The sequence below is a fragment of the Sceloporus undulatus genome, chromosome 4 (assembly GCF_019175285.1).
Source record: "Sceloporus undulatus isolate JIND9_A2432 ecotype Alabama chromosome 4, SceUnd_v1.1, whole genome shotgun sequence".
In the NCBI taxonomy this organism is placed as follows: Eukaryota; Metazoa; Chordata; class Lepidosauria; order Squamata; family Phrynosomatidae; genus Sceloporus; species Sceloporus undulatus.
The window spans coordinates 67,850,488-67,865,153 of record NC_056525.1 but is presented as its reverse complement, the minus strand read 5'-3'; the positions used below and the strand labels follow the sequence as shown (position 1 = coordinate 67,865,153).

Genomic DNA, 14,666 nt, shown 5'->3' with positions numbered 1-14,666 from the left:
AGGCTCACATCCCATTCATCCCTATAGGATGTGCCACCCCTTCTGCCCCCGCAGCTTTCAGCATATGCTGAATGCCACGTAACGCACGCCCGCATCATTGTATAAATCTTAGACCAGTCATTTCAGAAGTTTCACCAGGATTTCAGCAACTTGCACCCTACCATCAACCTGAGCCTGGAATGATGCTCACAAATTAACTTTCTTGACATCACTGTGAAACTGCACAATAGACTTCCAAGAACCATGTTTTATTGAAAAACCACAAACTGCTACACATGCCATATATACTCAACTATAAATTGACCTCATGTATAAGTCGAGGGCAAATTTGGGGGCCAAAATTATGTGTTTTGCTATGACCCATGGATAAGTCAAGGGTAAAACTTAAGGGCATGGAACAAAGGATGTAAAGGATGAAGCCAAAAAATCGATGCCAAAAACTTTACAAAATCCCAGCAGGCATAAATGTTACCTAAAGGCTAGATGGATAAGGCAGAAACAACCACCACTATTTTCCAGCCAGAAGTGGTGCCACAGTGAAGAAGTAGATTCCTCCAATATGGACTTTGGTGCGTTACAGACCGCCCCTTTGGGGCGGCCTGTAGGCACGCTTTTCCCCAATGTATTGGGGCCTCAGTGGCAAGAACGGCAGCCGTTGAGGCCCCGATCCGCCGCTTTCCGGGCCGCGGGGAAGCGGCAAAAGGCCACTTCCCTGCAGCCTGGAAAGGGGTGTCCTTGGGGCTTCAAGCCCCAAGGACACCCCGCAGCGGCGGGGAGGAGGAGAAAGGGGCCGTGACGCAAACCAGCAACGCAAACCAGGAAGGAGATCCGAAACGGAGCTCCTTCCTGCTCCGTGCAAAGGGTGCATTAAGCGCCCTCGCATGGAGCGATGGTGTCACGTCCGCGCCGCCTTGTTTGGAGGTGGAGCATTCGTCACGCCATCATGGCGGCGGCTGTGTGGAACAGCCACCGCCATTTTGTGTGCGTGGAGTGCGTGCTAGGGTTAGGGGGGTGCGGAAGCACCGTCCCTTCCTAACCCTAGTACGCACTCGGCGCGTACTTTAATGGTGGTGTGTAACCCGCCTATGTTTGCACTTTTTGCCACCATTCTCAGAGAAGGGGATGATTTCTTTTTTGATATGTGTTAACATGCAGTATATCTTGACCCATGGATAAATTGACCCAGGTTTTTAGGTCAATTTTTTGACTAAAATTTCTAGACTTATACATGAGTATATACAATACTTACATGTCCCCAATATCCACTCAGAACACACTACAAAATCTATTGTTTATAGCCAAGCCCTCTGATACATCCACATCTGTTCAGAACCACAAGACAAAGACTGAAAACTCTTGGGTTTACAACAGGCATTTCTCAAACTACAATATCCTTCTAAGGAGGTGAAGGAACTACTCAACAAAGCAAGATTAGTACCCCAAAACAATACATTGTTGTTGTATTCCTTCAAGTCATTTCCAGTTTATGACAACTCTAAGGTGACTCTATTCTGGGGTTTTCTTGGTAGGTTTCCATTGCCATCCTCTGAGGCTGAAAAAGTGTGACTTGCCCATGGTCACCCCCGTGACCATGGGAATTGAACCCTTGTTTCCAGAGTCACAGTCCAGCACTGAAACCACTATGACATGCTGCTCCTGAAAACTTGTATAAGAGAGAGTAATATTATTAAGTTGAAATCTACCACTTGTTTTATCATCTCAGACAAGTAGCTGTATTTCTGAACAGTTCCACAAAATGTAAAACAACAAAAAACAAACAAAAAACCTCACAAACTTTTTTCCTGAACATTCCCAATATTTTTCCACTAAGATGTCCAAAGTTATCAGTATCATCCTGCACAGTAAAGATTATCTGAACTTCCTTTCCATGCCCTTACCTGCCAAAGGAATATGTATGTGGAACTAACAAACATGATTTCTGAGCTTTTAAAACCCAGATCGTTGGTTTTATTCAGAATTTTCTGAGTAAGAAATCTGCAGTCAGCCCTCCATACTCATGGAGTCAAGCATGCACAGCTTGAAAATATTCAAACAATATTTAATTTCCTAAAAGCAAACCTCCATATAAGGGATAAGGGACACCATTTTACTATGCCATTGTGTTTAATGAGACTTGAGCATCTGTAGATTTTGCTATCCATGCGGGATCCTGGAACTGAAGCACGATGACCCGATGTCCTCACCACAAAGGAGGAGAATGGTAATGGGCTGGATGAGGAAAAACAGATTGAAGCTGAATCCGAACAAGACGGAGGTGCTCACGGTAGCGGCCCTGAAACCAAGAATTGGGTTGCAACCACCAGTCCTGGATGGGATCACACTCTCCTCCAGTGACTGTGTTCGCAGTCTGGGGGTGCTCCTTGACTCGTCGCTCTTAATGACAAATCAGGTGAATGCGACGGTCAGGAGCACCTGTTATCAGCTTTGGCTGATACGCCAGCTGTGCCCTTTTCTGGAAGTAAGGGATCTTGAGACTGTTGTGCACACGCTGGTAACCTCACACCTTGACTTCTGTAATGCGCTCTACATGGGGCTACCCTTGTGCTTGGTTCGGAAACTACAGCTGGTTCAAAACATGGCAGCCAGGCTTGTGTCAGGAACATCTAGAAGGGACCACATCACTCTGGTTCTGAGGTCCCTCCACTGGCTGCCTATTGGTTTCTGGGACCAGTACAAGGTGTTGGTTATTACCTTTAAAGCCCTAAATGGCTTGGGTCCAAGCTATCTCAGAGACCGCCTCTTCCCATAGAATCCTCCCTGTGCCCTCCGGTCCTCTGGGAGGAACTTGTTGCAGCCTCAAAAATCGAGGCTTGTGGCAACCTCCCAGAGGGCTTTTTCTGCTGTTGCCCCCAGGCTCTGGAATCCTGCCAGACGAGATCCGTCAATTAACATCTTTGGACAGCTTCAAAAAGGCTGTCAAGACGGATCTCTTCAGGCAGGCCTTCCCAGACTAAAATATCCCGGCTTCAGGATCTCAGGATTTCCCCCCTCCTCAGTAATGTCTCCAAAGCCCCCTTTTCTTTTCTTTAGAACTGAAGTTGCAGTGGTTTATCGGTTGGTATTATTTTGTTTAATTTATTGTTGTTCTAACTAGTTATTTTGGTTTTAATTTAGATATGCAGTTTAATAACTTTTTAAGGGGGGGAGGGAAATATATTGTTTTTATGCTGTATGTTATTTTAATGTTGTAAACCGCCTGGATTGGTTCACCACAGGGTGGTATATAAATAAAATTTATTATTAAATTTATTATGTAAGGCACCGCCAAATGCAGGCCTTTACAAAATAAAAGCTAAAAAGGCCCCTTGAAATGTAAATCCATGCTTCTTAGCCATGTGCAAAATGGAAGACATTGTGACATTCCTTCTGGACAGCAGGTTGAAATCTGGGACATGTACATCTGATCACCCTGAACCAATGTGTAATTGAAACTCCTTTCTCTCTTTTTTAAAAGGCTAGTTTATTAAGATACGGACCTGTGGGACTCAGAAGGGATTGCTTCAAATGGAGCAGCAATTCTCTGTCTGTCAAGCAGGGATTGCTACTGTTGCAGGTGACTGCCTCTTAGGCAAGAAAGGTGAGTCCTTTGGAAGTACCTGGGAGAGAGGAGTGTCTTAACCTGAAACCTGATGCCTCCTTCCTGGTGTGGTCAGAGGGAGGAGGGCTGTGTCTTACTGAACACAAGGCAGCTGAGAAGGAAACCAACCACCATTGACTTTCCCAAGGAAAAACAGTAGTGGGGGTAAGTCTGGATTTCACCCTGATTCTCTCTGGAGCCCTAGGTGCTGGAGAGATCAGTTCCAGACACACAGGAGATGAGCTTCCCCAGCAGAAAGGGCTTCTACAGGCAGGAAGTCAACAAGACAGTCTGGGAACTTCCTAGGCGATACACTTCCATTGTCTCAGTGGGCTCTGGAGCTTATGGATCTGTCTGGTGAGTGTCTTTTTATATATATCTTTGGGTTGTTGGCCAAATGGGGAGTGATGGAGACTGGGGTACAGGATACTGCAAGCCTGAAGTCTTGGGAAGAGTCATTGGGAGTTTCCCTCACCTCCATTAGGGAAAAAAAGGTTGGCATTTTGGAAAAAGGTGTTTCATTTCCTCCTGGCTTTAACCTGCAATGTCATTCAGCTGTACTAAGTTTTCTAGGGTTGACAACAACAACAACAACAACAACAACATACTTTTCTATCAGCCCATTCCCTACAGATTTCAGCTGTTCAGTGCCTTGATGGATAAGCAGTCGAGAGTAAGCGTGTGTTGTTTGTTTACAGATAAGAAGAAAAACCTTTGGGTTTTGTTGGGAATGAAGAGCCAGCCTTATCATAAGGTAGACTAAGGTGGCAGCCTCAGGCAGCAACTCTACATTCTGACAGAGAAGCAAATTGTCAGTTATTTACATCATTAATATTGTATTTTTATTGCTGCTGTTGTTGTTGTTGTGTGCGTTCAAGTCATTTCTGACTTACAGCAACCCTAAGGCAAACCTATCATGTGGTTTTCTTGGCAAGTTTCTTCAGCAGGGGTTTGCCATTGCCATCCTCTGAGGCTGAGAGAGTGTGACTTGCCCATGGTGACCCAGTAAATTTACATGGCTGAGCTGGGATTTGAACCCTGGCCTCCAGAGTCGCAGTCCAACATTCAAACTACTGCCCCACACTTGCTCTCTGTTTTTATTGCTAGGGGTGGGTGGGAAAAGGTGCTTGCTAGATTTCCTGCCACATGTGTCAAAAAAATTTGTTTGCTTTTGTATATTGGGCCCTTTGCCTTGAGTAGTTGTGGGGGTGCCATTTTGCTACTCAGTCTCAGAAATAAAATGTCTTGAGCTAACTTTCTGTTAATGATAGATATGTAAACAGACATATCTTCTCCAGTGGGGATAAGCAACATTCCCAGTGGTCTAGTTTAAGAAAGATTGCACACAACTGGAATGCTTAGCATCTCAGGGTGAATCCACATATCCCCAAAAGACTCCAGCAGGACAAAACTTAGAATTGTTGGCTGCATCCACACTGCAGAAATAATCTGGTTTGACACTACTTTAAGTGCCCTGACTCAATGCTATGGGATTCAGGAGATTGTAGTTTGTTGTGGTGCCAGAGCAGAGCTACCATTCTCCAAATTCCTTAGCTTTGAGCAAGGGCAGTTAAAGTAGTGTCAAACTAGATTATTTCTGTAGTGTGGATGCAACCTTTGAATCAATAAAGTTGTACACAAAGGTAGACTCACCTTCCCCATTATAATTTGTTTGTGTTTATGGATACAACAGATGTTTAAAGTACATGGCTACAAACATACTAATATGACAAAACCTATGTTTGGGAGCCTTGAAAACACAAATGTTGCTCACCTGCCAAAAAGGGTACTTACATGTTAAGAGGCAGATTGGGCTGAAACTCCTAAACTCCAATAGCTTTGCTATGGCAAACATTTGACTAATGTATGAAACAGACGTATGACATTATTTAGCATACAGAATATGCTCTGACCTGCCTTGAACTGTATAATGTTCAAGGATTTCACTTGCTCCAGACTTATGTCCTTATGGAAGAGATCACATGGGCAATGAAGAGGTACATAATACCCTTTCAAGTGGGCCTTCTTTCCAGCCTTTGCAGAAATCTCAACAGCAGCCTTAAAAAAAGTAGGGAGGTGTTTCATTCATAAAGTCATCATAAGATGTAGCCAACCTAGCAACACAACCTTTAAAAGTGCTTGCTTGTATTTAAAGTATGCCAGGATTTTGTATCTGAGCACTGGTGTGTTGCTTCTCTAGGTTCTTGGAAGAGAATCAGAAAAAGATTTGCTTCTTGTCTTTAGAGGTTCAGCATCTTAGTGGTGTCAAATTAGATGGGAGGAAGCCATTATTTATGTATTTAATACATTACTCTCTGCGTGGAACTCACAGTGGATTACAACAGCAAGGCTAAAACAAGATGAAACTAAAAACCTGAACAAACAAACAAACAAATAAACAAAGAAAACATACAGGCACATACATGTCTCTATTCTCAGCTTGAAAAGTTGAACTGGAACTTGATTTGGAAATATTCCATTTTGGAATAAAGTCTCAAACTGGAGTATTATAGGAGCAACAGTCCAAAAAGTAACCTTTCCAAGTACTGACTACACACACATACTCGACTTTATATACACAAATCTTAACATACAAATACATACTGACATGTTTTTAACAATTGCACAGTATTCAGTATATACAAATGGTAAAGTGACTAGTGGGGTTGCCAGTTTTCAGGGCCCAACTGTGAGTCTTCAGTTTTCTTGCATTAACTCCATGCGAGGGAAAAGGGTGCAAATTCTCCCGTTTTTGTGGGCACAGCTCCAGGCAAGAAAAAAGGACTGTGTGCTAATCTCCAGTTCAGCTATTAAAGCAGTAGCTTGCTATAACTTGCAAGGCTTAATTGATTTGCTGCTACAACTTGCAAAGACTCTGTGTATGTGGGTGATGGTGGTGGGGTCTATGGATTTTTGTTTGTTGTGTGCCTTCAAATCATTTCCGATTTATGGTGACCCTAAGGCAAACCTAACATGGGGTTTTCTTGGCAAGATTTGTTCAGAGGATATTTGCCATTGCCTTCCCGTGAGGCTAAGAGAGTGTGACTTGCCTGAGGTCATCCAGTCGGTTTACATGGCTGTCCATGGATTTACTTAGGGGTTATTCAGATGGTGAAAATAATCTAGATAGAATCTGGATTGTTCACACGTGTTTCATATGCATCTGATTAAGTTTGGGGGAGGAACTGCCAAAAACCCACTTAACCTGGGATAATCGATGTCAAATTCTCGGCTGTGTGAATAATTGATGCGAATAGACCCAGGATAAACCAGGATAAAACTCTGCATGCTTTGAATGTGCTTTGAATACATTTGCATCATCAATCCTATCTTTATTCAAGTGCTGACATGTGTGAGCAACTGAACTTGCAGAGATGCGTATAGATGAGGCTCCATAGTGTGAACAACAAATCCATAATGTGTTAGTGAGGTTATTTGCATAGTTGTGCTTTAAAAAAATGACGTGTGAATGACCCTTTAGTTATCTTCCTTCTAGGGCTCACCTTCCCCTCTGCTCTGTATCTATTTTCTGGCTAGAAGCAAATGCAGTGGACCTTTGATTTATGCATAAAAGAAACACTGTGGGACTTCAAGTTCTGTTGTTTCAGTGGCAGTGCGCTCCTGCATGCCACGCTGTGTGCTCGCTGCTGGTGTGTGCCCCATTCATTTAATGGGGGCTTGCCATTCACGTGACGTCAAGTCCATGGATGGAGAGCTCGTGTATGGTGCGGGTGTGCTGTAGTAGATTAAATATTCCTTATCCCATCTCTCCTATATAACTGAAAAAGAACAATCCATTTCACCTTTCTTTCTCTCTGTGTATTTAAGTATGGCCTGTTACAGACAGCCAAAATAAAGCTGCTTCGAGTCACAGTGGAGGTATGGTGTTTCAATGATGCATGCGTCCTAAGAGTCCAGAAGTCGCACCAAAGCCACGCTCCAGACTGGAGCATGGCTTTGGCTGTCTGTAACAGGCCTATGTGTGTGTGTTTGAATGACAAGCTGTGAGCAACTGTGCTTGCTACTTAATGCATAATACTTAATGACATCAGCAGGAAAGGTCCCTAGGTCTCAGGTTTTGGCATGGAACCTCAGGGCTTGATATGACGTAACAACCCTAGTGACTAGAGCTTCTGCATATCAATGTACTAATGCTTTAAATACTATAAATAATTTATTGTTGTGTGACTTCAAGTCACTTCCAACTAATGATAACCCTAAGGTGAACCTATCATGGGGTTTTCTTGGCAAGTTTCTTCAAAGCCGGTTTGCCATTGCCATTCTCTGAAGCTGAGAGAGTGTGACTTTCCCAAGGTCATCTGATGGGTTTCATGGCTCCATGGGAATTTGAACCCTGATCTTCAGAATCATAGCCTGACACTCAAACCACTATGCCACACTAGCTATTTAACTATTGATACTTAAATTTAGACCTATTTTTTCCAATATGCCTAATCTTGAAATCTCACAGTTTTTAAGCTTGTATTTACCAATAATAAAAATTAATTTCTGTGTCAAGAACTTGGAAGACGATATACCGTCTATGCTTGTGTATAAGTCAAGAAATTTAGATTAAAAAATTGACCCCAAAAAACCTGGGGCAACTTATACATGGGTCAATACTGTACTTGACCCAGCCTCTCCCCACCCAGGCCGCCTCCACAAGAGAGAGCCGAACTGGGGAGAGACTGAGAAGAGCGACCGATCATCCTGCAACCTCTCCCCAGCCGGGCTGCCTCCTGACTTATCCATGGGTCATACCAATACCCATAATTTTGGCCCTAAAAGTTGACCTTGACTTATACATGAGCTTGATTTATAGTCAGTTATATACGGTAATTTTTCACATCCCTCATATGTGCCTATTTTGTTAGTCTCAGCATTTTTGCTATGTCATGTTCTATCTATCACTGGCTTTTAATTCGGGGTACTTCATAATTTCTCCACTTCTGGCTGCCATATATCCATTCCAAGGTTAACTCCTGATATTTGCTTTACATTCTCCTTTTCAAACATTATTATAAGTACAGTCGCTCTGCCCCAACTGCAAGCATGCCATCTGTGGATTTGAACAACCATGTATGGCCCTGTCCTATTCACCTCAATGGAAGCGCATGCATGTGGTTGTGCTGTTGGGGCCACATACATGGCGTATCACCATTAAAACCAATGGGACTTGAGGTCCTATGTTTGTTGGCATCTGCAGGGAGGTGGGCTCCAGAATGGAACCCCTGCGGATGGGCTGACTTTATTCCAGTTGGATCTAATGGTATCTCATAATCAGAATACTTTAAGATACCTACAGCACAGAGCTGGACAACTTACCAGTGTTGTTTGTGTATCTGCGGGCAGGATTGGATCTTGCAACACACTAGATTACATTGCCACTGTTGAAATTCAACAGTTAGCACTGCTGCTGCAGTTGTTGCCCAAACTGGGTAGCAACTTTATTAGGTTTCAGTGGTTAAAGGGAATGCAAGGGTGCCCCCCCACACAACAGAGCAGCTTTTCAAGAGTAGTAAGGCAGAGGGTTATTTCCCATCTTTCTCAAAAAGGAAGAGAAAGGACTCCCAGCAGCCTCAAATTTCAGACTGACAATTTTATCAGTGATGGTGTGGAAGGGGCTGCAAGGGCTGCAAAAACAGGTGGGAAAGGTGTGCACATGGTCCACAGTTTTTGTGCTGCCTACTCCCAACTGAAATAATATGTATTATGGTTATATGGATGGATTTTCCCAGAAGTCGGTCATATTATTTGGTCAGATTTTGCATTATATCTTTTTATGGTTTTTGCTACTTCTCTCCTCACTATAAATATCACCCCACTTCTTCTTGGGAGTTTATTGCATTGCCCTTTTTCCAAGTCCAGGTGTGTGTTGAAACCTTTTAAAAATAGATTTATTGCACGCCTCCAAAGTCTGGATCGGATACGGGATGCCTCCTGCCTGGTCATGGAGGCGTGTGATAAAATCCGTTTTTAAAAGGTTTTAGCCTGCGCCTGGCTCGAGAAAAGGGGTAATGAGATAAACTTCTTAGATTTTCATTTTCTGAGTGAAAAACTAATTATCAGACTCAAAGTGCCTGTATTCCTGTCCGCTTTAGCTCATTCATCCCAAGAATTTGCAATGTTTATATGTTCCATTTCTTGTTTTACTGTGTCTAGTTTGCCCTGCTTCATGCTTCTCACATTCCATAGTCCTCTGACTTTCCTTTTCACCTCTGAGCACATCAACAGCTGAACACCCTTTTGGCTTGAGTCCAGTTGCATCATTAGCCACAGCACCTCCCATAGTTGTCCTCTGCTCTACCCCAGTAGCTTGTTGCATGCCATCTGTCTGTTAAGGGAGATCCTACCCCAGGACTGCTGCCGTCACTCTTGCCTAGCATGAATCCCAGCACCGTGGAAAGGTAGTTCCAGTGATGGATTGAGCATTTAGAGGTACAGTTAAGGCACACAAAGAACATGGGGAGGAAGGTTGATCAAGGGAATACAAATGCATCAAAATATAAGCACTGTAGGTTATAACAATTTACAGTATCTCACTCTGCACCACTAGAAAGTTTAGGAATTAAGAAATATTTAACTAAGAGAGAATTCTACATAGCCCTCTCTAGACTGCAAATTCCAGGATTCTGTAGGCACTTAAAATGAAATCACAGTGTTATAACAGTGTAGTGTGAAAGAGACCTTGGTCTGACATCCAGCAGAATGCTGTTACCTCTCTTTATGTGAACAGAAATCCTCCTAAATAGTCTTGGGAAATTACTTGAAGAAGACATCTAAAATATCTGCATCAGCATGGTTCTGAATATTTTTAGAATGTTTTTCTTTTAGTTCTAGAGACATGAACCAACACTTCCTACTTACAAGTTGTGTACCATAATTCATCACATGTGGAATTAATCATTGATTGTGCTAAGCAACTCTGGTGTTGTACAGCAACATCATACAAACCACTGCACAAACTCAATGGGCAACAGCACCATGTGTGCAGTTCCACTGCTGAGATCTTAAAATGAATGGGATGGTCTGTATCTGACAAAAAGTATACCTGCATGTGCACCTTACCCATATGTAAGACATAATCTTATGTAAGAAATGTATGCATGTGTAAGACACTAAAAGGATTCCAACCTTACATTGTTGATTCTAAGATTTCTGTTTTCCAGCATTTCTAAATTTTATTCCTCAATTCGTGTTTGATATTTTCTACTTCATCTCTCTACAATTTTTGATATCTGTTAAGGTTTTGTTGTACAAGACTTATTTCTTCATAATAAATCTTACTGTCCTTTATATCTCCATTTCTAGGAAATTATCTTACTATCATATCCTCCCTTATGCTTTTCACCAAAAATGGGGAACCTCTCCATCTCTATTTTACTATTTACAGAACAAAAAGGAAGAAGAGAGGAACATAGGAAATACAAGAGTATTAGAAACATTTTCCTTAATTACCTCTATTTTCTTTGTTTCATTCTGCATCAGCTATAAGTCCTATTTCCCATAACCATTCTTATTCATCTATGTAAGTGCCCATCTTTTTTCACAAAATTGTATCAGTAGTTTCCATACACTCTCAATATTCTTTTCGTACTTATCTACATCTCTTAACCGCATAGTAATCATATCCATCTCTATCACTTCCACTGCCTTAATCAGCCATTCATCCACTGAATGTAAGGAATGAGGGGTTTTGTACCGGATGTTTTGTCTTTTATGTTTTTGTTTGTTTGTCTGGGGGTGGGTATAAGATTAATTAAGACTATGGATGATCTACAATTAGTGTTTATGTATATATAGTATGTAAAGATTATTTTAATAATTAAAAAAAGGATTCCAACCATGCAATTTTAATATACTCTGGTTAAATTTTAAGAATTTTAAAAATACAATAGGAATTAGAGAAATTGCACTTGGTATGCTCTGGTTTCTCTAGCCTGAACATTTTGCTTATGCAGTCATATGTATAGGGTGAGTGAGTTAGTTTTACTGTTTTTGTTTTACCTGTTTGCAATATACAGTCAGCCCCCTGTATCCATGGATTCTGCATCTACCCTTCCCTGCAAAAATATCACATCTTACCAATTTTCACTTTAACCACATGAAGTTATGTAAATGTAGATACATGTAAGCTGTGTGTATGATATTGTAATTTAAAAGTATAGTTTTAATTTTGCTAGTTGTTCGCCACAACTATCTCCCTTACATTCAGTGACATATAGGAATTATGATTTATGAGTAACATTAGTACAAAAAATGACTAAGGAGTCTGTATGGTGTGGTATAGGAGGAAGTTAATGGGGTGTGTGTGTGTGTCACTGTGAGTTACTATACTGGGTGACACCAATCATAGAGACACCACTGCTTCCAGAGATCATCGGAGCACTCACATCTCACCTTCTGCACCATGCTGAGCATCCCACCATTCTGTACATTCAACCACTGTAAAAGAATTGGATCTAAACTGGGAACCATACTCTTTGAGTGTCCATAGTGGAGCAGTTGTTGCTGAAAGTTGCTTAGCTCTAGACTGTTACAGACTAAGCTTTTTACAGATACAGAATCCATACATATGAGTAGCGGGAGTTGCTATGGTAGCCAAATACAGAAAAGGATGGAACTCTTGTATCTTCAGTTGCTGTGTAGAAGAGTGAATCTGTGGAGGTGTAGCTCCATGACAATCTGAAGTACTATTCCAGTTGAGTGCCAGCTGCAATAAATGAGAACAAGATGGTTCCTCCCCAAATTCTTGTTGCTCACATGCTGCTGAAACTCCTAGCATGCAAAAAAACTTGTGACAGCAAAAGCCAATCAGGCATTGCTTTTAACACATGGGACATAAGTATTAGATTAAACAAATATGGTTTACTTTGTGTTCTGTTAGGTTTGAAGTGGAATATAACTAAGGGTTGATTCATACCTTCATGATTTTTGTATGCTGAGAGCAACTGCCACATGACGTCCTAATTATTTGAAGTGTTAATCATGCATTGACTTGCTCTGAGCAATGTGTAGTGTAATATTTTGCAGCAGCAGGATGATCATAGGAAGATTCCTAGGGCTGCATACACATGAAAACATTTAATGCATGGTTACAACTGGCTTACCAGGCATTCCTTAATGCTGAAGTTCATCTCAGTAATGTTCCTGCATTTGTAAAATTTACCCTCCCCACACATCCCACAGCTGCATGCAGCTCCATCATGATAAGTTTTAAAGAAATCTTTGAAGCCTTTTAAAATTTCAGTCTGCATATCACTGATTGCTGAGCTGTGGGTTTTTAGCACTCTTAATTTTAGAATTGTCTGTATAGATATCTTAAGAATGTGATGTTCTTTTTGCATTCTTATTTTTGTATTATACAATTACATTGTTATTATTGTTAGTATTTGTACACTGCCTTCGATGGGCTTTCAATCCTGAATAATTTAGAGAGTTCACAATAAGTTAAAATGGGCAATAAGAAGAAAAACAAGAAAGCATTGGTGCATTAACTGAGCATTGTATAAACTCTTTAACATTTATACAGTCGCCCCTCGTATTCCTGGATTCTTTATCTACGGATTCAAGCATTCACAGCTTGAAAATATTTTTAAAATATATAAATTTCAAAAAGTAAGCCTTGATTTTGCCATTTTATACAGTGGACCCTTGTTATACGCTGGGGTTGGGTTTCAAGATCCCCTGTGTATAACAAAATCCGTGTATGCTCAAGTCCCATTAAATATAATGACATAGCAAAATGGTGTCTTTTATAAAAAATGGAAAATCAAGGTAAATTTATACTTTTTTGGAACATTTTCAAACCGTGTACGCTTGAATCATGTATAAAAATCCGTGTATAAGAAGGGCCGACTGTATAAAGGACATCATTTTACTATGCCACTGTATTTAAGGGGACTTGAGCATCCACAGATTTTGTAGCCATGTGGAGTCCTGGAATTAAACTCCAGGGGATGCCAAGAGCCCACTGTAATAGGACTTACTGATGAATTTCAGCACTGTCTTACTCTAATATTTTTTTGAAGTTTGTTTTCCCCAAGGCCACAAAGGCCTCCTTAAGGAAAGTGACAGAGGCTGACATCTTGTTAATGGTATATGCAGGATGTTTTCTGTGGATAGTGCACAACTGTTGTATCCACCGCATGATAGCAAAAGTGGTGTTTTGCCAGCAGTACCATTGCACATGCAGTTGTAGTTGCACACTGACATTCAGAGAGCAGTGTGCAAATCAGTATTGTGCATAGCACTATATGATGGCAGCCATGCACATTGACTTCCTAAGTGCATTTGTTGAGCTATGTTGCTATCCAGTATAGGAATTGTGTAATGGGAGCAGAACATAACTCCACTAGTGGTTATTTACACAGCATGGCACCTGGGTATGATCTTAGACAGAGTGTCCTAAGAGGTTGAGGTGTCTCTCCACTGATATTGAAATATCAGTCTAATATCAAATCTATGTCCATTTTTTTGTGCAGAGAATGGTGTGTTTGCCCTATATAGACTGCAAAAGAACATTAATGCTAGAAGTTAGTATACATCAGATTGTAGGATGAGCAGGTAAATTAATCTCTGATGTTGTGGGCACATTATTAGGTCCCGTAATGGCATTTTCAATGTAGATGGAACTGATAGACAACCAACAATACCTTGTTTTTTTATTTCCTTTATTGTGTAGCCTGTTATGACCAATACAGTATGTATCTCCATAACCTAGAGGGTGGGTTTTAAGCAAGAGTATTCCTACTACACTACCAAAGCCTAGTGAAAAATGAAGAATAGCAATGGAAACAACATAAAAAACTAAATATGCTCCCTAGCCTATACTCTGAACCTAAAGGGAGGAGAGGTGAAAACACTGCAACTTGCCCCCTTTTTTGTTAAATGGAAGAAAAGTAATTTTGAGGTAAGAGTACAGTAAATGTTCATGTAGCTCTTCAAGGTCTTGTAGTTCTTATTCATCACCTCAGACAGCCTAGTAGGTCAAGAAACAATAAATAAATGTCATTAATTAATTAATTATAGGGGCAAATGTGTCCTCACTAGTTTTTCACTCTGATGT

The 14,666-nt window shown here is 41.1% G+C and overlaps 1 protein-coding gene across 3 annotated transcripts in view; it reads left to right on the top strand.

Annotated features, from left to right (window-relative positions):
* Nucleotides 1-3,509: 3,509 nt before the first annotated feature.
* The window catches only part of MAPK13 (mitogen-activated protein kinase 13), a 39,097-nt gene continuing 27,940 nt past the window's right edge, over nt 3,510-14,666 (top strand). The window contains exons 1-2 of one of the 3 annotated variants that reach the window (XM_042466054.1): nt 3,510-3,598; nt 3,798-3,955. In XM_042466054.1, coding sequence (XP_042321988.1) covers nt 3,837-3,955 — 119 coding nt within the window. In that variant the 5' untranslated portion in view covers nt 3,510-3,598; nt 3,798-3,836. Of the gene's footprint in view, nt 3,599-3,703; nt 3,956-14,666 lie in introns of those variants that run through there. The other 2 variants (XM_042466053.1, XM_042466055.1) reach the window with 2 other exon arrangements.